The sequence below is a fragment of the Meleagris gallopavo genome, chromosome 17, assembly GCF_905368555.1.
Source record: "Meleagris gallopavo chromosome 17, MGAL_WU_HG_1.1, whole genome shotgun sequence".
Taxonomy (NCBI): domain Eukaryota; kingdom Metazoa; phylum Chordata; class Aves; order Galliformes; family Phasianidae; genus Meleagris; species Meleagris gallopavo.
The window spans coordinates 4,706,931-4,729,088 of NC_139420.1; the positions used below are offsets into that span (position 1 = coordinate 4,706,931).

At 53.3% G+C, this 22,158-nt stretch overlaps 1 protein-coding gene across 16 annotated transcripts in view; it reads left to right on the forward strand.

The window, feature by feature from the left end:
* Positions 1–22,158, forward strand: part of NCOR2 (nuclear receptor corepressor 2) — a 164,737-nt gene that overhangs the window by 82,270 nt on the left and 60,309 nt on the right. For 10 of the 16 annotated variants that reach the window (XM_085238686.1, XM_085238685.1, XM_085238690.1 and 7 more), the window contains exons 7-11: positions 6,690–6,746; positions 9,581–9,633; positions 16,664–16,730; positions 19,001–19,188; positions 21,276–21,372. In XM_085238686.1, the coding sequence (XP_085094812.1) occupies positions 6,690–6,746; positions 9,581–9,633; positions 16,664–16,730; positions 19,001–19,188; positions 21,276–21,372 (462 nt within the window). Of the gene's footprint in view, positions 1–6,689; positions 6,747–8,818; positions 9,014–9,580; positions 9,634–16,663; positions 16,731–19,000; positions 19,189–21,275; positions 21,373–22,158 lie in introns of those variants that run through there. The other 6 variants (XM_085238692.1, XM_085238702.1, XM_085238693.1 and 3 more) reach the window with 4 other exon arrangements.

The following is a 22,158-nucleotide window of genomic DNA, read 5'->3' on the forward strand; positions in this document are numbered from 1 at the left end:
CATCGTGCTGCCTGTCCCACCTCCAGCCCTCTTACTGTGTTCCTCAGCATCAGAGAGCATCAATGTGAGAGCCCGACTTGCAGCCCCTCCTGCTGCGCTCTGCTGGGCAAGTAATTGATTTCCAGAAAGAAATCAGTTGGCTGTACAGATTGTGCTAGGGAGGGAGAGGGAAAAGCTCTGGTGACCACGATGGAGTGCTCTGTTGTCAGAGGATGTGAGGATGGTGCCGAGCTCCTGCAGACGCCGGATTGTGCCGGGCATCCCACGTGCTGCCTGGGGCTGGCAGCTCTGCATAGCGAGCATCTCTGAAGTGAAACTATGTTGGTGACCTTTAGAGCCATCCCTGTGGGAGAGAAGCTGATTCCTGCAGGGTCTGCCACCTCTCTGCTGGTAGCTGTGGTACAGGCTCTTCATGGGCTTTAATTTGCTCCTCTGGGATGCATTATGATATCGAGAGAATTTATCTTCCTTCCATGTCAAAGCCGAGTGACCAGGGCACATCCTCTGTCTATATTTTTAGCTGTAGTTTTATCCTGCTGAGTTGCTGATGGGCTTCCTCGCATCCTTCTTTCCTTGGAATTGCTTTAGCATACCTGGCCTTGAAGACAATCCCGTGCTCTGGATTCCAATTAGCAGGTCCCTCATTAGGCAGGAGAGCAGCGCTGCTCTGAGCTGTACCAGTGTGCCCGGAGCAGCCTTTGTGTTAATCCTCCCTAACGGCCCCTTCGTACCCTGGCTCCCCATCAGCACAGCGCTTTCTGCCGCTCTCTGTTCCCTCGCAGAAGGAGAGGTCACCTGAGGACACGGTGTGACTTGTCCCCACGTCAGCACGGGGCCGCCGGGCGCTGGGACCCACAGCAGCTCTGCACCCTGCGTGCCGTGGGGCCGTGCTGCCCTTCCCTGCTCTGCTGTCAGCTCTGCGAAATACCGGGTTTGATGCAGTGCAGGCAGGGGAAGCAGGCAGCACCGTCTGTCTCGCTCTGGGGATTGAGTTGGTGGAAATCAATAAGATTAAATTTTAATTCGTTTTCTGTCTCGGTGCATGTTCCTTCAAAAGGGCACAGCTATCTATCTATAAATTCAGCATTATGCTGTAAAATCGGAATTCAAAGGGTTGGTTTGAACTTTTTCCACCCCCTGCTGCTGTTGTGTCTGTGCGGAGCGTGTTCCTGGCTATCCGCTTACCCTCATCTGCGCGCTCATAAAGCATTAATGCCCCATCCATAAATAAGGGAATAAATAAATGAGCGCTTTTAGCATTGCAAAGTACAATCTAGCTGCTGGCTGCTCGGAGCCACGGAGCGTGACTCAGATCCCATGGCGATTTTGTGTCTGTATAACTGATTTTCTATGAACTCCTGATTTACATGAGAAAGGGAAGAGTTGGGCCTGCGTTGTCAGCACAGAGCTGCAGTGCACGGAACCTTATCAGTGAAATGCCTTTTGAACATTAAATGTGCAGGTTTTTCTTCCAGTCCTGGTTGATGTGGGTAGGTAGGACGGGGCAGTCTGTGTTTGACTGCTGAAAGAGCCTCGTTTGTTTTGCTTTTGATCCTGCTGATATTTACCCTGGGATTGCCTCAGTGCAGCTCACTGGTGCATGAGGAGCTTCCCAAAAGTCCAGGGGAAAACAGAGAGGTTAGGGGTCGGGTGCTATTAATGCTGCTCCGTAACAGCAAGGTTGCAAAAAAGATGAGATTTGAACCTTCAGCCTGGAGCTGTTCGGAATCCTTTCACTTCTCTTCAGATATCAAAGAAAATAGCCTGATCCAAACCAGATACTGCAGTGTCCTGCATCTTCGGGTCCTGGAAATAAAGCCCAGCAGCACACAGAACTTGGGTACAGCATGAAAGAGAAGTATAAACCCCGTGGCGCAGTGGCTGCTCCTCGGATGGGGTGAGCAGACTCCTCCCAGCACAGCCTCAGTCCCTTTGAACCTCTCCTGCCTCAGCATGGCACTGTGGTCCACGGCGTGCAGACCCAGTGTCTGTGGGTTCTGCCCTCAGCAGTGGGCACAGTGTGGGAGCAGTGCCCACAGAACGTGGCAGCAGCCCCAGGCAGAGATGAGGGCAGGGCTGCCGGGGTTGTCACGCTCCGCACAGGATGCCGGCCCTGCTGGTAGCACACGGACCCTTCCCTCAGTTTTCATGTTAATTACAATGAGTCATTTCTCACCTGCGTGGCACACGGCCACGGTGGGGAGTCCCCGGAATCTGCAGTGCCAGTGCTCTGCAGTGGAGCGGACAGGGTGTGAGGAGAGAGCTTGGAAGGGGGTTTGTCCCATGCAGGGCAGCACACTGCTGGGGATTGGCTCTGGGGGTGAGAAGAGGTTGGTACCCCTGGTCCTGGGAGGGAAATCTTTCCTCGCAGAACCATTAAAGTTGGAAAAGACCACTAAGAGCATCTAGTCCAACTGTTGGACCCCTGCCTCGTGCCCACTGACCATCCCTCAGTGCCACGTTCCCACGGCTCTAGAACACCTCTGGTGACCCCCCCAGCTCCCTGGGCAGCCCATGACAGTGCTCACCACTCTTTCTGAGTGGCTGACGCCATGGCCATCACCTCTTGCCACCACTGTGAGGTTGCACTCTGCTCCCAGCAGGTCAGCACACAAATTTTCCTTTTAAATCCTCCCAAACTGTTTGCCTTTCTGCACCCTGCAGAGCACTGGGGGTGTGGTGTCTCGCCTGAGGTTTTTCTGCTGTTTTCAGTGACACCACTTCTGAATTCCATCCCAGACAAGCTCCATCTCAGCCTGCTTGCTTGGCACGGCGGCCCGGCCGCTCCCCAAGATGTGGTGCAGAGCTGCTGGCCGACAGTGCTGCTCCCTGCACTGCTGGCTGTGCCATGTCGCTGTGGGATCCCCAGTAGGAGCTCACATCCCCCAGCACGCCGGCTGCCTGCGTCCCACGGGGTGCTATAAATAATGCTGGGAGCACAGTTCAGCGGCGCAGAGCAGGATGGAATGATGGCTGGAACCACTCCAAGAAAGTGCCGCCTCCTAATTTCAGATCTGCTTTCTCAAAATAACCCTGTGTTTCCTTCACTTCCATTTTTAAACTTTGCTTTAAGAAGAGCCCCCATGAGATCCCGGCCACTCCCTGGCTCTTGGTGCTGTGATATGTTATGGACTGAGATGCTGCTCTTTCCCTCCTCGTTCTGTTCCACTGGAGCAGAAGACCTGATGTTTCCTTAAAAGGAAGCCAAATGCTTTTTAGGCTGATTGACCTTTGTGCTTCAGCTGCGCTTCTCCTGACATCTCCATCCTTCCAAACACAAGTGCAGAACTGTGGTGCCAGGGGCTTCACCTGTGAGTGTGGATGTACTCCACAGGCTGTGCCTGCACCTGAGACGTATGTGTGCCACTGCTGTGCTGCTGGAGCAGAGCCACTCCGATGTAATGGGAGCAAAATTCAGCCCCGGGGCTTTGGTTGTACTGCAAACACTCTGTGCTGCGTGCTGTATTTCAGGACTCCATACCAAATCTGGAAAAGGGGTCATTAGCTGCTTGCTGGGGAGCAGCAGAGGGGCTATAAAACCAGTGGGGAGCTTCTTGCATCTCACCAGAAAAATGGCTATGTTTGCTTCCTGATCCTTTCCCTTCTGTTAAATAACAGGGGTTGCAGGCATAGCTGGCCGGCCACGTTGTTCAGCTGCTGTAGGGTGAACCTTCCAGTACCCTTCTGCAGGTCACCCACTAAGCGTGCTCCTCACAGCAGGGCAGCAGAACTGAGCCATGCTGGCCATGCCTGCAGGGAAGGGTCGGGCAGGGATCACAGTGCAGGAGGAGCGGGCTGTGCTGGCACTGCCTGCTGTCAGGTTGGGCTGAGCGCCCCGAGCCAGGCCACGGGGCAGTGTGTTCTCCATCTGTGTGTCCTGGGCACGGGGGTTCCCTCCTGCAGGTGACATCTGCCACTCAGCTCTGGGTGGTTCTCCTCTGATCTGATAAAGGCAGCGAGGAGCATCAGCGATTAGCGTGTGTGTCAGGTGCTAATTGGGCAGCCTTCGTGGCAGAGGCGTTTCTTTGTGTACATACAGAGATGCACCGTGCTCAGAATAGCTTTCCCTCCTGCTCTTTCGTTCTGGAGATGTGTACGTTACAGTCGGTTAATGCAAGACTAATTATGTCATTCTTCTTGATTCGCCACACATTCTGCCTTTGGTGATTTGCCTCTGGCTTGTCTCATTAAGCTGTCTAAACGTGGCAAACACAGCAGCTGGATATATGCATGTTTTTCTTGGAGTTAATCACGTTGCACACACAGACCTCCGGTGTCATCAACTCGTGGCTGCAGTTCTAATGCCCTCATCCTTCCCTGCACCAAATTTTAGCCCAGTTGTAATGATGTGAAGCTTCCTGGTGCCACTGTGCAGGTGTTCTCTGAGCTCAGCAGGTTTTATTGCTCTTAGAGACCAAAATGTTGAGCACTGGCTGTGAGCACCCTGTGGCAGGATGACTGGGTTGATGGTTGGACTCGGTGATCTTAGTGGTCTTTTCTGACCTTAATGATTCTATGGAGCTATGAATATTTCAGTCTGGTAGCTCCCAGGGCAGACTTTGCTTCTTCCTGCTAATGAAGCCTGAAGTTCTGCAGTGGAAAAATTCAGTGTTCTGCAGTGCCTTCTGGGGAGCTTTGGACGGGCTCTTTGGGTTTCTTCACTGAGCTGGGTTTGACAGCATTGAAATTTTTTATTTCCCTTAATTTCTTCACGTGAAGTCAAACAGAGCAACTCACTGAATAGCTTGAGACACACATGAGTGTTGACGCCTGTGCACAAGTTTGATGCCCCAGGAGGAGAATTCAGAATCAGAGCTGGAGCTATGCATGAACCCATCGCTGCTTGGAGCTCCTTTGGTGACAGCAGAGCTGGAACCTGTAGGAGCCGGGACCTGTTTGTGCCCTGTGTGCTCAAGGGAGTTTGAGGTAGTTTATTACCCCATGGGAAATGCAACGGCTGTAAATCCAGGGCTGCAGGGAAAGCCAGCCCCTGAGCCATATGTTTTCCGATGCTCATCGCTGCTTTTTCACGGCCTGGCTCCTGGTTTTTGTTTGGGGAAGCCCCATGTTCTCCCTGCTTTCTGCCACCAGGCGCACGGCCCAGCAGCCAGCACAGGGCTGCATGCACGCAGTGAGGCCGCTGGGTGGCTGCGCCGCGTTGCAGCCCGGGCTCTGCGCCGCACAGACTGCTCCAGTGTGGAGCCCAAAGCTGCTCACTCGGGAGGACGGCAGCAAAGAGGGCAGAGCGTGGGGCTGAGCCATGCTTCTGATCCGCTCACAGCACTAGTGACATCCAGGAGTCTCCGTGAGCTGCATAGGAGCCCCGCAGCAGGGTGTAGAGCATTGGTAACGGTGCCGCTGTGCTGCGTGGGGAATGTGCCAAACTCATGGTCACGTCTCTTGTAGCATCCTTGAAGTCACTTCTGAATTGCAGAAAGCACTGCGTCCTGTCGGGTGTGCAGTAAGGGAGGAGCTGGCAGCTCGTCTCAGCACCACCTGGGCTCTGCAGCCACTGGGGACCTGCAGTTGGCTGTGGGCACAGTGACTCATCCCTCTGGTCCCGTGGCCAGGTTTGCAAAAGTGCACGCTCACAGCTCAGACTGTGTGGGTGTGCAAAGCCCCAGTGAGGAGCTCACACTGTGCGGGGTTGGCGGGCATCTCCTCGCACAATGCAGCGGCCATGAGCTGGGGCTGATATGCCAGAAAGCAGCATGAGTGACAGCCCATCCCCTGCTTGCTGCAGCTCCTGCCAACTGAAATCCCAGCTCTCAGATCCTGCAGAGCTGTAGTGCTTACTGGGTTAAAGCTCTGAATGCGCTTCAAGAAAGGTTGGTTTTTTTGTCCTCTTCCCTCTCCTCTCCCCACGGGTGAATCCTGTGAAGCTCAGCTGCCCACACTGCTCCTGCAGCCTCTTGAGGCAGCCTGGATTTCCTCTCTCCCTACCCCATGTGAAAAAGGACCTATGTGATGGAACAAATGCCTCTGAAAATCCATCTCCGTGGCCTCTCGCCACCAGGTATCCAGCTGTACCGTGTCGGTCCCAAAGCGCTGTGGATTTATTGGACTGTTAGTAACAGCAATTGAAAAGCCCAGCTTTGCAGGGAAGGCTGTTTACTGAGAACGTCACCTTTTATTTAACCTCCTGCTGCAGTGAACCCACGTCTCTTTTCAGGCCTGTTTGATGAGGAAGCGCCGCGCAGCCCCCATGGGTTGCTGTTTTCTCTAATCTGTGTGAGGGATGGGGAGCATGGAGGGGGCAGAGCAGGGCTGTGAGGGGGGGAGTTGTGGAGATGAAGAGCCTAGGGCAGCTCCAACCTAATGATCACATGCTCACCGAGTGATGGATCCTGGAAAGGGCATCTCTGTGTGCGTGCTGACTTGCTCATGCTGAGGCTGTGTCAAGGTATCCTGCACGGTGCTGCAACTCCAGGGCTGGGCTGGGAGAGGATAGAGGCTTCTTCTGCTGCTCCTAAGGGTTTTGCAGTTGGGGTGGCTCTCTGCAGTGCCAGGAGGAGCTCAGGAGCTGTGCGTTGGATGCATGATACCTCGCTGCCCGCAGGGCTGTCCTGCAGTCCTCTTTCAGGTGTGGGTGGGTTTGGGTGGGAAGGAGTTTGGGTGCTGGGTAGTAGTGCTGTAGTAGTCAGTGGTAGAAGTAACGTCTTTCTTCCTCTTCCCTTTCCTCCGTGCAGAAGAAGGCAGAAGCTGCCCACCGCATCCTGGAAGGGCTGGGTCCGCAGGTGGAGCTGGTGAGTGTTCCTCATGGCCGTGGGCATTGCGGAGATCCCCGGGAGGCGTGGGGCTGAGCCACGAGGAGGAAACGCTGTGGGCCAGGACGTCTAGCTGTCATGGCACCAAACAGGAAGCGAAGTGGCTGAGCTGAGCACTGAAATGCACACACAGCCTCTCTGGAGAGCATTAACCCTTCGGCTCCTCTGTCCTGCGCTGCAGTAGGGCAGAGTGATGCTCCAGCACAGCCTGCAGTAGGATGCTGCATCTGAGGCGAGCGCAGGAGGTGCTGGGGAAGGGGCTCGGGGAGCACGCACCAACCATAGCCTGCAGGTATCAGGATCTGCATGGATCCTATTTCTGTCTCTTGTGCACAGAGAAGTTGAGAAAAACACATTTACTAACTTGTCATTGTGGGGCTACTCCCTCATCCAGCAAATTACAGCTGTAAGTTAAGCAGCTGGATGCTGGAGGGTGGCTGAAACTAGCGCCTGAGGGGCTGTGAACTGAAGAAAGGTGCTGGAAAAATAGGCATCGGGAATAATGCTGCAGGAGGGAAGCAGCTGGAAAGGTCAGAGCGGGCCGTACTTGGGTCTGGCAGCACCTCTTGCATTGGCCGTGGGGTGCAGCAGAGGGAGCCCTGGCTGCCGGGTGAGCACACAGCACAACTGCGCTCATCAGCTGTAATTAGGACTGCTCTTGTGGAGGTGGCACTAATCACTGTCCTCCCCGAGTGCGGAAGGGAGAGGTCACGGAGGAATTAGTGGTCAGTGCCGCAAGCTGCAGCCACTTCCTTGCCCAGGGAGGTAGGGCACATTACACTTCTTTGAGTCACTGGGGTCAAACAACGCATGTTGCTTTGTCTTTCTTTTCCCCCACACACATTTTTTTCCCCTTTTATTTTGATTTGTGGATGCTTTGCCTTCGGGTGCTATTGCTCCAGAGCCAGCCTTGTGTGGTGGAGTAGGAAATCTTCCAGCACACCTGCTTGCTCGTGGAGGCCGCCTGCAGCGTCGGATGGAAGAAGTTTTGACAGGGATCTGCTGTAGTTCGAGTGGGGACTTACCCAGCAGTTTGGGTCTGTGTCATGGGTTTCCCCTCAAGCTGGAAACCGCTGGGTGATGGCCCAGCTCTGGTAGGAAACTCAGACTCCTGGCTTCAGTCCTTTCAGCAGCCTCTGTGCTCACCAGCACCACGCTCTGGGAGCTGAGCGTCTCAAGGAAGCAGCTCCTCCTCTGTTCCCAGCTTCCTGCTGCTTTGATCTCACGCGATCTGGCCGTGGATTTGTACCCCAGTCCCTCAGCCTGTTACCACTGTCTTTCTGACCTGCGTGGGGGCAGCTCTGATGTGGGTGTCCTTTGCCTTGTGTTAACGCCCAGCTGTGCCTTTGGCAGGAGTTCTCTTGTTCTGCTGCAGAGAGCAGTTTGCTGTTCACTGGGTTATCCCTGCGACGTACTTGGGAGCCGTTACACTGACCCTGTGTATTCCCCAGGGAGAAATTTCATGGAGATTCGTACTCTTGCAGTGACCAGAAAGCAGCTGATGGCTTTCGTTGTATTTAATTTTTGAAGACCTTTCAGTAAATCCAAGATTTTTCCAGTAATAGCTCGCGTTGCAGTTTTGTTTTTCTTAAGTGTCATCCCCCAGAGAAATGCATTACACATCCCTTACGAGGAGAGAATGCTGTGAATGCTGCCAGCACATCCCTGGCCATCTGACCGGTCAGGTTTACTCATTTAGCAAGTTGCTGTTCTGTGCAGGCTGCTGATGGCTCTGAGGAAGGACAGTGGTTCTCAGTCCCTGCCCTGGTGAGGTTTTAGTGTTTGGCTGCGGGATAGGTGAGAATGACGAGGCTGTCTGCAAAGTCCCCTCTAGATGCTCTGTTGTCGTGTTTTTGTGTTTGGTCCCTGAGTTTTGTAGTTAGGAATGCTCAGGCTTTCCTCTGTCAGCAGTGCTTGCAGCAGTTGTCTGTTAGCACTTCGGTTTGCTAACTAAGTGGCCACTTCTATCACAGATCAGTGATAGTGGAAATGAATCAGCAGCCCTTGGTGAGCTGAGCAGCAGCAGGGCATCCGTGACAATGAGAAGCCTCTAACCTAGGCACAAAATGTTCCTCCCGCCCCCTGCTCTGAGAGGAAGACACTTGTGCCTCATCACATGCCAGCTTGTTTGCTTTGGTTTTTACGAGGACAGAGGGGAAGGAAGATGCTTCTGTTTACCAGCATTTCCAATTCCTGCAATCCTTTCTCAAGAAGCAGCCGCTGGTCAGGGCAGCCTACTGGATGCTGTGAGCATTCCCAGCTTACCTTCTCTTGGTTTTCAGCCAGGCTGGGCACCAGCTAGCATACAAACCCTGCCATGTCCCAGCCCATAGGGTCCCCGTGCCCAGGGGCAGCTCCCTTTGCACTGCAGGGCACCGCCGGGGCGAAGGCTCATCCTGTGCTCAGCCCCTCGCAGAGCTGCGGCAGCTTTCGTAGCGTAGCCATAACAATTTGCAGCACGCAGGCTGCCTCTTCCCTTTCCCCGAGCCCCCCTTTCCCCTCGCCTCCCCCGTGTCGTATGTTCCAAAGCGCGCTGCCTTTGCAAGGAGCGCATAACAACCACGTACTGAGCTGCGTTTGTGGGCACTGCGTAGCGAAGGAATCGCCGTGAGCAGCTCGGTGCCTGCCTCCCCCGGCTGCACGGCGCCGGCAGCCAGCCCTGCAGTACGTGTGGGGACACGGGGACGGGCTGGGTGCTGCTGCGGGAGCATTGCTGGAGGGGATGGGAGCCCGCGGCGGCGCTGCTGACAGGTTGAAGTTTCTAAATGTCAGACCGTACCCATTTATGCCTTCATTTTTCTTATTTATTTCAGCCGTTATACAACCAGCCTTCAGACACCAGGCAATACCATGAAAACATTAAAATGTAAGTACGTGGCAATAAAGGCTATTTGAAATGTCAGGTTGTGCGTTAGGCTGCGGCAGGGGATGCTCGCTTGCTCCCGGTCCCCATTTCCTACCGCGATTCCCCATTGGAGCTGCAGGGAGTGCAGCTCTGCGTGGTGCTGCAGGGCTGCTCTGCTTCCCTGGGGGCTGCCAGCATCCAGGGGTGTGTGGGGCTTTGTTGGGTGTGTTTCACACGTATGAAATCGATCGCTGGTGTGCGTGTGTGTGTTTGCATGCAGGGAGCAGGAGGGAAGTGGAAAGTTGCAATTACCATTCGATTTTTGCGAAGCACCTCTTGAATGTCTGACAGCAATTGGTTGTTTCAAAGATACTTATGAGTCTCATTAATCATCTAATTTATGGCTTATCACCTCGATCCGTGATTTAATCATCAACTTGCGTTTAATAACCACAGTGACTTCCTGAACAGAGGAGAAATAAAATAGGCAGTGAAAACAGCGATAATTGTGATCATGGTTGGAAAAGGGAATAGTCAGACCTGGTCTGGAACTCCTGTCTGGCCGGAGGGAGCCAATGGTGGCTCTAGTCTGTTTTGATACGGGCTCAGTCAACTGCTGATAATCATCTTTAAGAATCTATTAACCAAAGTTAATAATCTTTTGCTTTTCAGCAGTCTGTTAATTGATGCTGGGGGAATTAGAGGGGAAGAGTTAACGGGCTCCTGCTGTTCTCTGTGCTGCCGGGGCCGTGTGCAGGGGCTGTGGGGTCCCCAGTGCCCCTCCGTGTGCTGCTGGTGGGCTGGGCCTGGGGGGGCATTCCGAGCAGATGGGAGCTTTGTCCTTGAGAGAACAAGTTAAAGGAGCTCCTGGTACTTCACCTGCTCCCTGTTCCCCTGCTGATATTCCTAGTTTTGCGATCGCGTTTTCCTGTGATTTGAATCAGTTCCTGTGCTTTATTCCTGCATGGAAGGTGGGTACACAGGAGGGCACTGGGAAGGAGCCCCAGGGAGTGGGGCTGCCTTGAGCCCCCACAGGTAACCCAGGGGGAGGCAGCAGGCAGTTCTGCTGATTAATGCTGCAAAATGTGCAAAGGAATCCACACATTTTAGTGAAAAGCTGCCATCTCCTCCTGACAGAACCCCTGCAATTAGCTGTGCTCAGCTCGTTATCGATGCCAGCTGGGTGCATTTACTGATGTAGGTCAGGGAAAGGCCCTGCAGCTCTCTGGGCTCCAGATGCTGCTGCCCGAGAGCCCATCCTGCGTCCACTGTGCCACCTGCAGGGATGTGTAGCTACAATGCATCCTGTTCTGCCTCGTGTCCGTGCTGGGTATGAGCCTTGTTCCTGGGCACAGAAGGGCAGTTGGGCTTATTCTATTCACAGATGCCTTTCTTCTTTTTATTTTTCTTTTAACTTTTCCTATGTAGGATTTTTTTTTCTCAGTTTGCACGTCAGTGGGAGGGCATTTGAATATCACAACGCCAGGATTCCTCGATTTCTCTGCAGTGACACTCTGCGTTGCAACGCTGCTTTAATCCCTCCTGCTTGTTTGCTTTGCCTTCAGCTGGAATGAGTCACTTGTGCTGATAGAGCTGACTGGGGACTTACGGAAAGATTTCCTGCTCTTCCAAAAATGTTCCCTCTCTCTTATTTTCATGGAGCTTTATGGCTTGTCTCCTATTCAGTACACTTAGAATTAATTTCATGCCCCAGTTCATTCCAGTGTCTGCAGTTTCCAAAGGCTTTTAAGTCCCATTTAACGGCCTCGCTGTGCTCTGCTGCCCGGCTGCTCGGGTCCCCTCGGTTCACCCAGGAGCGCGGGCTCCAAGCAGACGTGGTTAATGTTGTATGCTGCAGCTGCTGTGGGATGGAAGGCACAGCCGAGTGGTTTGTGGCAAGGAGCTGACCTCCCTGGGCCGGGCTGGTGTCCTGTGTGTGCTGCTGGGGGAGGGCTCTGCTGCTCCATCAGCACCAGGCAGCACTTAGGGAGCTTATACTGATGGGGATGGGTGGGCGGCCGGCCCACGGCAGACTGGGTGATCTTTAAGGTCCCTTCCAACCTACGCCATCCTGTGATTGTCTGAAATGCAGCAACATTTCACAGCGGACACCAAATCCTGCCCTAGCAGAATCTGTTTGGTCCCTGAGGTGCTGTGCCAGGTGAGAGCTGTGCTCCCCACCTCAGCAGGGATCCTGCGTGTTCTCCTGCCACCAAAGGCATTAACCATCTCTCTGCAAAGTGTTTGAGCAGTGGCACGGTGCTGCTCACAGAGCAGGATCCATTACCTGCTGCCTACCTGGGGAGGGATTCTCAGAGGGGGCCTTCATTTGGCTGCAGCAGATTCCTGCCCGGTCAGCCATGAAAAACATCCCCAGAGGACTCTCCTCCCCTTCATAAAGCAGTCGTGTTGAAATTGGTCTGTGAGATTTGGGTTTGAAAGCAAAATAGGAGCTTCTCAGCCTTGAAAAAGCACGCTTTTCTGGGGAGGGAAAGCCTGCTTATGCAGAACCTAAATCTTTGGGTTTTCAGAGAGGTTTAGGTGTGTTTCTGAACCCATTTTTGTTTTGAATTGCCTCTCCCTGTTTTCCCAAAAGAGCAGAGCAGCTTTCTTCTGAAAATCTGCTGCTAACTACAGCTTTCCAAATCACTTGTCACTTTGGCAAATTTAAGTCATCTTTTCATTACTGACTGTTTAGGGGGTTTAGTAGCATTGGATTGCCTCTGAATTCATAGTAGAAGCCTGACATGTCGCACAAATGCTCCTCCAAACCCTGTCATTACTAATGCATTCTCTTTCAGGTCTTTTTATTACAGCTTGTAGACATTTTCCTCATTAGAAATTCACCTAGCAGCTCCCTGCTCATCCCATTCAAGGTTCCTCATCTCTTTTATTCTCTATTTGCACACGCTAGGGCAGAAGTAATGCCTTGTGATGAATTTCTAAACGATGGAGACCCACTGCAACCTTCTGCTTGTTTCTCTAACCATCACCACAGGCTGGTTTTGCTGGGACTGTGGTGAGGAGCTTGGGCTCACAGCATCAGCGCAGCTCCCAGGGGACACAGGGGCCGTGAGCATTTGTCTTGCAGTGCTCCTGAGCTTATAGGTGCTGAAGAGGATGGGTACCAATTCCCAACCTAGTGCTATGAACCCTGGTTGTGGCTGTAACTGCTGCCGGGAGGCAGGGAGCACCTCGGTGGCAGGTGGATGGATATGCTGTGCTCGCAGCCCCGCTGGCAGCAGTGTTTGGTTCCAGCTGCCAGGAGGCTCCTCCATTCCCGTTCCTTCCCTACGGGATGAATCTCGCCCTACAATGGCTTTGCCAGCTGCTGGTGGCCTCCTCCCCACCGCTCTTTGCAGGCTTGATCCCTGCTTTGTTTGCTCTGGCTGTTCGATGAAAGACGTTCCTGCGTAATTAAATACCCGTGATTAGTTGTGATCAAACAGCAAACTTCCTTTCATCTCATCCTGCGCCGGCCCAAGGTCTCTGCAGGCGAGCAGGACCAGGTGTGCCGCGGTGCATCGGCCCTTTGTGTCCTCGGGAGCCTTATCCCAGCCCCTGGCAGCGCCCGCGCCTACGTACGCACCGCACCGACACGCATGCGTGCATCCTTACTGCAGGAGGACCACAGCCAAGCAATTCATGTGGACCCCAGCCAAGTATCTCAAAAGTCAAGTTACAGCTTCTCTCTTGACTGCCTGCGTTGTGAAAGCCAAAAGCCAGCGGCAACCTTGCGCCGAGGCGGTTAAGGTGGAAGCGTTGGTGGCCCTTTGCTTTGCTCTGGGTGGAAGATGGTTTTGCTTGGGTGCTGAGAGCAGAGCTCAGGTGTGTGACCTATGAGCAAGGTCAGTGGGGTGAGGATGAGGTATGTGAGGACGTGCAGTCCTCACAGTCACACCCCGAATTACAGATACTTGGATCCTGCTTCCTGTTGGCAGGTGACACTCAGGCCTCTGGGTTGTTTAACTTGTTGAGCCTCTGCTTGCTTCTGCCTGCTGCTGCTTGTGGGGCGGCGCTGGGGGGGGGGCCGCCCCAGGGACCCCCTTGGTATTCCTGGAGGTTGGGCTCACCTTGTTCCAAGTCAGGGTGCTGGAGACCGGCTGCGCTCATCCACCCAGTCCCAAAGTGGGCGATGTGCCTCCCAAGAGCTGCTGCCACCCTGGGTTCCCAAAGAAACTGGCCCCAGGATAAAGAATCCCCCCTCACCCCCAGCTTCCAGCAGCCACGTATCCATCCATCCCAGCTCTGCTCAACCCCATGCGTGGCATTGCCAAGAACCAGGACCTGATGCTACAGCCCGACCCGTGTGTGATGTGAGCATCTCCTGCAGCACAGCAGTACTTGAAACTGCCCCCGAGAGTCACTGTTGCTTTATGTAAGCAGCCTCCCTCCTCTGCCTGCAGGCCACTTGGCTTCTCTGAGCCAGCCAGGTCTCCAGATGGGACGCTTTACTGTGTGCCCAGGTGGGGAGATGAAGGATGCAGGCAGCTGGATCAGCTCCCGATGGTCTGCTGGAGGACAGCTGGCACTTCGCCATAGTGATGGCTCCTTTGTGCCGCTCCGCTCTGTGTGCCTGTGCAGGACAGCAGAAGGCAGCCCCTGCTTTCCTGGTGCTGCAAGAATTCTGTGTTGCTGCTTGATGTGCCCGGGGAGCACAGTGTGTGCTTCTGAGACAAGTGGCCCGAGTTAACCTCTCTGCAAATGGTTTCTAAGTAACAGCAGCATGTGTAGCAAGATAAACTGTGAAGCCTATTTATATTTACCAGGATTTTATTAACCTTTGAAAGGTTGACCTTACGCAAAAAAAACCCCATCAAGATAGTGGGGGGAAAACATTTAGGGTTCTTAGCAGGGGGTTGTTGTTGTTTGTAATCCTTTCACTTTTTGATTACTTCAGCCTTCACAGTGGTAAACACACGGAGGCTTTCAAGGCATTCCTGATACTTGCAGCTGCAGAGCCATTAAATCTTTGCCTGTATTTGCACTTTCAAGGTCAGCCATGATGCAGAACTCAAGGCAATGCATCAGCTGTGTAAAAGCTTCTCATTTTCTTCCCTCGCTCTCCCCTCTGCTGATGAGTTTTGTGCCAAAGCTCCACGTTGCTCCTGTGTGGACAGGTATTGATTGAGCTGAGCTTGCCCCTTCCAGGGCCAAATCCTTCCCCAGGAGCACTCCCACTGGTGGATTTCATCTGAACCACGTCAGCCAAAGTGCACCCATCTGAGCTGAAGTTACCACCATTAGCATAATTCCAGCAGTTTCCATCTGAACTGGCGTAAACAAGCAAACAATGGGAATGTGTCTTTTGGGCACAGTCTCCTGTTGGAGCTCACTTGCACAGAGCCGAAGCCCTGGAACACAATCTGTGGGATGGAAGGAGGGCTGCCTGCTGCAGCACCCCACAGCACTGGAGATGGAGGGCTCTCACTGGCAGAACAGGACACAGGGACCCAAGACTCAGCTGGGAGCAGAGCCCTCAGGTGGGCTCAGGAGTGGGCAGTGGGTGCTGTTGGGCTGCCCGTGGGTGCTGGCGGAGTGCTGGGCTCTGCTTTCTGTGCCCTCACCCCCAGGCTGCAGCTCCTGCTTCAGTGCCCCTGGTTGTCATGGGCTGTTTGCTGAGTGGTGAAGTTGGTTCAGCCTGCCAAGCTGCTCTGTGGCTCCTCGGTGGATGTGCCACATGGACAGAGACGAAAGAGAGCGGCATTGTGTGATCCAGCAGGGAGAAGCCTTTGGCAGCGATATTTGTTAATGCATCTAATGAGACAGCTTTGGATCTTTGCAGTGCAGCCCAGAACAACAGTGGATCCTTTGTAAACACACCATCAAAAAAAAAAGAGCAAAGGCTGCATGTGCCCCACGCACCCATTTATTCGTTCCCTTCACCCCCCTGTGCTGATCAGTGCCCTGTTGATTTCTGAAATGGAATCAGAAGACAAGGTCTGATCTCCAAGTCCCTGCTCGGAACTTCGTTGTGTATGAATCCCGGTGTGTGATCTGCAGGGCCCAGACCTGTGGGGTCTGCGTATCCCCACTCTCGAGCTGGGCAGCCCAGGGCCTGTTCCAGCCACAAGTGGGAGTTCTCCATTGCAGGAGGAGACCCGAGCCCACTTACTACAGCCCCACCTGGCAAGCAAGGTCTGCTTGCGCATCAGAGTCGAAGGGAATGGAGGTGCAGCACAGTGTGCAGAGACTCCACGTGTGATTGGTACCTCTGATAGCTAAGGGGAAAGCAGAAGGTTTCTGGGTCTGAACGGTGTTGCCAGGAGCGAGAATTGAAGTGTAAGGATTGAATGCTTCCTGTGGCTTTCCGTGTTTCTGCATTAAGCCAGGGCTGCCGCTCTGCCAGGGGAGCTGCACCCACTGCCCTCTTTGGGGCTGCGTGGGGCTGGGGGTCAGTGGGGGAGGAGGGGGTATTGCCAAGGGTGTGAAGCAGCGGATCTGAGAAAGCGGTGAGGGAATGCTTCCATTTGCTAAATCCCACAGAAGGTGCCTGCACGATACTGCCCTGCACGACTCCGCTGAGCTGGTTGGTAATTGCATGCTGTGGCTCAGGCACTAATCAGGATGAAGGGCTTAAGGAAACTCCCTCGTCCCTGGCCTCTACCTTTCACCTAGAAACTTGCTGTAACAGGAACACCCGCAGCCATCGGGCTCACACAGAGCTGTGCAGCCTTCCCAGCATCCTGCTGCTTTCTCTTCTGAAAGGTTATTTCATGCTTTCTTGAAAAAGTCAAAAGAAGAAGCAGCTGAGTGCTGGACAGGGCAGGGCTCGCTGTGGTTCTGGGGCTGGTTTCTCTCCTCAGGATACTTCTGCACATAGCTGGGCTTTCCCAGCTGCTTCCCTTGCAGCTGTGTTAGGCACAGAGGTCAGGAGATGGAGCCCTGCCGCAGCCCTGCTGGGCTCAGCGCCCGCAGCCGAGGTGCTGGGGCTGCTGTGGCTCCAGGTTAAGGTGGAAGCCGCTCTGTGAGCCCCTCTGTGCTCCAGGACAGCTAAGTGCTGAGTTTTAGCTGGCTCCTTAATGGGATCTCATCTTTTTTTCTTTTACAGAAACCAGGCAATGCGGAAGAAGTTAATTTTGTACTTTAAGAGGAGAAATCATGCTCGCAAACAGTGGGTAAGTGATTCCCCTATACCTTATCCTGAAAGTATAAAGCAGGTTAATTCATTATGTCAGAAAGAAAAGTAAGTTTTCCAGCAGAGACCAGCCCAGTGCCTTGCTTGGTGCACTGCGTTTCCTTTTCTGTATCTCCCCTGGATGTAAAGCAGAGATCCCCAGTCCTGTTGCATGCACTGAGTTCAGCGTCCTGTGGTTTGTGGGAGCCAGAAGGGGATCAAACAGGAGCTGTTTTCTGATGGAAACGACTGGTTACTGTGCTAAACTCAGAATGAGCTGCTCTGTTGTGCATATCTAGGAGCTGGGGTAAAAGGTTTTACTGGGCTGCAAGGGCACAGGTCCTAAAATATGGCTCACAGTAAAGTCGTTTGTCATGCAAAATAGGTGAATTTCTGCCAGCCAGTTGATTCAGTGCCCTTGAAAGGGGATTTTTCAGTTTAGGGAAGCATTTTGCCTGTTCTACAAAATAGGCAACAGAAGGTTGCTGATTTTGCAAAGTGAATGCATTTGCTGATTCTGTTTGCAAAATGGGTCTGCTTAGCTATTTTTCTGCCTGTTTTGTAGCAGCCCCTATTTTTAGCAGAGCCTGTCTCCGTGCCAGCCCTGCTTCCTGGCTCCTGCCCTCTGTGTGCTGGGGTGCCCCGGGCAGGGCTGGGGCAGCCCCACAGGTTCCATTCCCCATGAGGAGCCTGCAGGAATCCCTCCTGCTGCACCAGCCTGACTGGCAGCAGTTTCTAATTGCCATCAAAGGGGTGATGCTGCAGGGAGGGAAAGGGTAGCGAGGGAGCTGTTCTGGCCATGAAGTGTTTCTCTCCATCAAGCAGGGGAACAGAACAGTGCGGGTTGCACAGGGGTTGGACTGGCTCCTTCTGTTGCCTTCTCCTCCCCACCAAGCTGCCTCTCTGTTCCCAGAGCTGCGGGAGCGTGGGCTGCAGGAGGGCCGGGGCTCAGCACCGCCTGCAAGCTGCTTCAGTGCTACGGCGGTGTTACTACTCTGCTGCTTGTAGCTGCACGTGTCGGCTCCTGCTTGGCTTTCCATAAGTTCTGGTGTGATGGAGGGGCTGGTGGCACAAGGAGCCAAGCTGGGAACTCACTGTCCTGCTGCAGTGGCTGACATACCAGCAGAGTGTTGCCCGCTGCTGAAACCAGCCCAGCCTCAGAGCAGCACTGCGGGGTGAGCAGAGCAGCCCGGGGTTTGCCATTGATTGTTTTGCAGAGCACCATCTGCTTTCAGTTCCGGCTTTGGGGCCTGGAAGGCATTGGCTTCACTCAGAGTGAAACCTTAAAATCCCCACTGGTTGCTGGCTGTGTTCGTGTGAGGGCTGAGCAGGATCTCTCGTGTCACTGAGCTGTGCTGTGTCCCTGCGTGCAGCAGCACCGGGGCTTTAGCATTAATCAGTTTTGAAAGCGCTTAATTACTTCCCCCAACCTCATACCCTGAAGAACTGAGGGTCCCATGTAGGTGGGATCTGTCCCTCGCCGCTCCTTGCCCTGCGCTGCAGCATCTCGGATGTTTTCAGGGCTCCAACCCACCTGCAGTGTTTTAAGTGTTCGGAAGCGATGCTAACTTGGAAAGCATCCTGTGAGCTCTGATAATGGCAGTAATGATAGGGCCACATGGAGCACGTGCTGCATCCCAGCAACGCTGTTGGTAATAGCATGAAACCACACATTAGCATCTGAGAGCTAATCCTTCAGGGCCGTGGAATCTCATTGTGTCCTTGCCTGCAGCAGGAGGGTTCTGCACACATTTGAAAGCTTTTCCTTCCTAAAACTCCAGCCTGTGGGGGTGAGGCTGAGCACAGCGTCCCTGGGAGCAAATCCCTGCGAGTGGCTGGAGCGGCTGCACTCAGGGCTTTGGTAGCAGACTGCGGTGTGACTGAGCTCCCTGTGCACCTGATGAGGTGTGCTGACAGCTCTGCTCCTGTTACCGGAGCGGCAACCTGTGGTTGTAGCTGGAGAGGAGTTCCTCTGGTCCTTTGGATGTTGGAGGATGGCAGAAGGGCGGTGGGAGGGCACCAGCATGCTGGGCGGCAGTCCTTGTACCAGAGCTGTTGGGCTGGAAGAGAAAAGCCCAAGGGCATCCAATGGGTTGTACTGAGTATTTACTCTTGGGTTGGTCCCAGACCCCGCAGCGTGTCCGTGCCCTAACAAACCACGTTTCTGGAAGCGCTGTGACTCACGCTCGGCACAGCCAGCCGTCGGGAAGGGCTTCGGGAGCTGCCCTGCCCAGGCACAGCACTGAGCTCCTTCTTGCTCTGCCCTTCCAGGAACAGAAGTTCTGCCAGCGCTATGACCAGCTGATGGAGGCCTGGGAAAAGAAAGTGGAGCGCATTGAAAATAACCCCCGGCGCCGTGCCAAGGAGAGCAAAGTGCGGGAATACTATGAGAAGCAATTCCCTGAGATCCGGAAGCAGCGGGAACTGCAAGAGCGCATGCAGAGGTTAGAGGAGAAGCGGTAGGACGGGGCTGAGCCGGTAGCGGACAGCCTTTCTTTTTTGTTTGTTGACGGGTGTGGGGTTGGTCTGTGGGAGGAACGGGCCTGGATGGCCATCAGTCCCATCTCTCCCCTTCGAGGTGGATAACCAGCAGTTGCACCGAGTGCAGGAGCCAGCAGAGTCCCTGGCTGCTTTCTGCCCTGGGCGGCCCGGCTCAGCTCCATCAGAGGAGGAAGAATGTCAGGAATGCGGCTGCCCGCTCCTCTGCTGCTGAATTCCTGGGGCAGCTCCCTCCTTCTGGCCACCTGAGTGGGACTGCACTAGTTGGTTCCTCATTGCTGGGCTCAAGTGGGGACGTACACGGTGTGCGGGTGGACTTCATCATGTCAGTGACTTAAAACACACCCGTGCTCTGATGGAGCATGGGCAGAGTGAAGGGATGTCTGCAGAGGTTGTAGGACTGGCTGCAGGCACCAAAAGGAACAGCGTCTCACTGACAGAGCTGTCTCCTATCTGCCACCCCCATCTGTTTTCTGCCTCATATTTAAAGCACATCTGAGGTCACATCGTTTCCTGCCAGGAGGAGATGCCCTATTGTGATCCTGATAGAGGCTGCTTTAGCAACAGGGAGCAGTGGTTTAGTTCAAGGTCCAATATATTAGTTTCCAAAAGGAATCAATGAGCACTTGTTCTAAAACTTTTGGGTTTAGCTTTGCCTTAATGTGTGAACAGCCTTGTTTTTCTCAACAATCCTACTTCACAGAAGCACTGGAGTCACAATGGACTGCTTTTATCTTTGCATCCAGCAGGTGCAAGGGCTTTTTCCTTGGATTTCACATATATTGTTTGGGGTTATAGTGCACTCAGAAAGAAAGTTATTCATTATGGCATAACAAGCAATGGAAATTTGCCAAACTGTGGAAAAACAGCTAAAGGTTGGCCAAAAGTCGCTGTGATGAAGCTGATGGTGGAAAAATGAGGAGAAAGTTAAGTAGTCTAAGACTGCCATAGGCTTCTACTACACAAGCCCAGAAGAATATTAGAATATGTTAATGAGATCTTGGGGAAAAAATGAATATGCTAGTGTATTGCATATGTATGTCTTAATTGTTTAAATGTAGAATTTAAACTCTGAGAGTGCACGCTTTATTGTCAAGTCACCTGGTACGTATTGTGAGGAATAAAGGAATGCTGCTTTCTAACACCACAGTGGGGTTAGAGACCTTTCTTCCTGGATTTTGGATGACAGTTCCCATCCTTCTTGCTGAAAACTCACCATTCTTTCCATCTGAGCCCAGAGACACCTGTTGTGTGCAGAGTTGTAGAGCCATTTGAGTTGGAAGGGACCCCCAGAGAGAATCTGGTCTCACTGCCTCCAGTGCACAGGGACACCCACAGCTCCATCACCACCTCTTTGGGCACCCTGTGCAGTGCCTCACTGCCCTCAGCATAAAAACTTCTTCCCTATACCCAATCTAAATCTCCCCTCTTTAATTTGAAGCCATTTCCCATTGTCTTAGTACAACCAACTCTGCTGAAGAGTCTGTCCCCTTCTTTCCTATAGGGGGGCTATAGAGAAGGGAGCAGACTCCACAGCAGTGTCTGTCTTGTCTCGTGTCCACCGTCCCTGACTAGTGCCCTGCAAGCAGCTGGATGTGTGAAATGTTCCTCTTGGGAGGCTTTATTTTATCACGAAGAAAAGGGGAGAAATGGAACTGAGAAATGTTTTAAACTTGTACCTGCTCAATAAGGAAAGCTTGAATTCCTTGGGATGTGTGGCTGTGACGTGTGGTGATGCTGGATAGGGGGATAGAAGCCAATGGGTGATTTTTATTTAAATGTTCCTGCAGCATTTGCATGCCAGATGTGATGGCATGGCACTGATTGCTCACTGCTAGCACAGATACGTTCGTGCTATCACGATGTGTGATGAAGTGAGCATGAGAAAATACGGTGGGAGGGTAAGGTTGGGTGTGAAGTGGCCTTGTGTTGTAGCGATGCAGAGGTGGCTGCCGGCACAGGTAACGAGCAGGGGACAGGGAAAGCTGTGCTTTGTGTCATGGAATGTGGAGCATCAGTTCCTGAGTGTCCCATTGCCCTTTCCCAGCAGGGTAGGACAGAGGGGCAGCGGAGGGCTCTCCATGTCGGCTGCACGCAGTGAGCACGAGGTGTCGGAGATCATCGATGGGCTCTCAGAGCAAGAGGTGAGACCAGGTTCTCCTTCCTCCTCCTCTTCACCCCTAGTTCCGCTCCAAGGAAGCCAAGAGAGTGGGAAGGGAAGAGGGCTGGTGCCCTGGCTGGCGTGTGGAGAGATTTTTCTGTTTCACTTTGTTTTGAATGGGCTGTGCAGCCTGACACTGGGGAATCCTATGGAATGAATGGTTTGTACATGAGCCAGTTGGCCCACATCTTCTGGGAGTGCTCCATTCATCTTGAAACATCCCCATGACCTTGGCTTCAGTTGGATCTGGTTTCACAAGGGTTCCACTCTCTTGGCACGGAGGCGAGCTGCAGTGAATGGTTTCACTTGGGAGGGGAGAGCCTCCGTCTCCCAGCCATGGCCGAGAACATCAGCTTTCAGCCAGGGCTTTCTGCATTCATCAGAGTCAGTGTTTCGGCCCTGAGCTGTGCCTCTGTCCTCCCATGATGAGATAACACCCCCCAGGCTGTTCAGAGCAGCCAGGTGCTACATAGGCAGCGTCCTCGTCCCCCTTCCAGAAAGCTTTCAGCATGATGCCGGCAGTTAGAGGGGACCTGGGTAGGAGGGCTGCTCCTGTGCCTCTGTTGCTTTGATTCCTCTCCCATTGTGGGCAGGAGCTGTTTTCCTTAAGTCAGGCATTTCCACGCAGTATCTTAAAGCCTTTTATTTGAGAATGTAAGATTAATTGCTTCCTAGCTGATGGCGATAGCCTCTTTCAGCATTTCGTTTACAATTACCCTAGCAATAAAGCTGCCTAGTGCTTGCTTTTCAATTCTCCTGTTCCTCCACC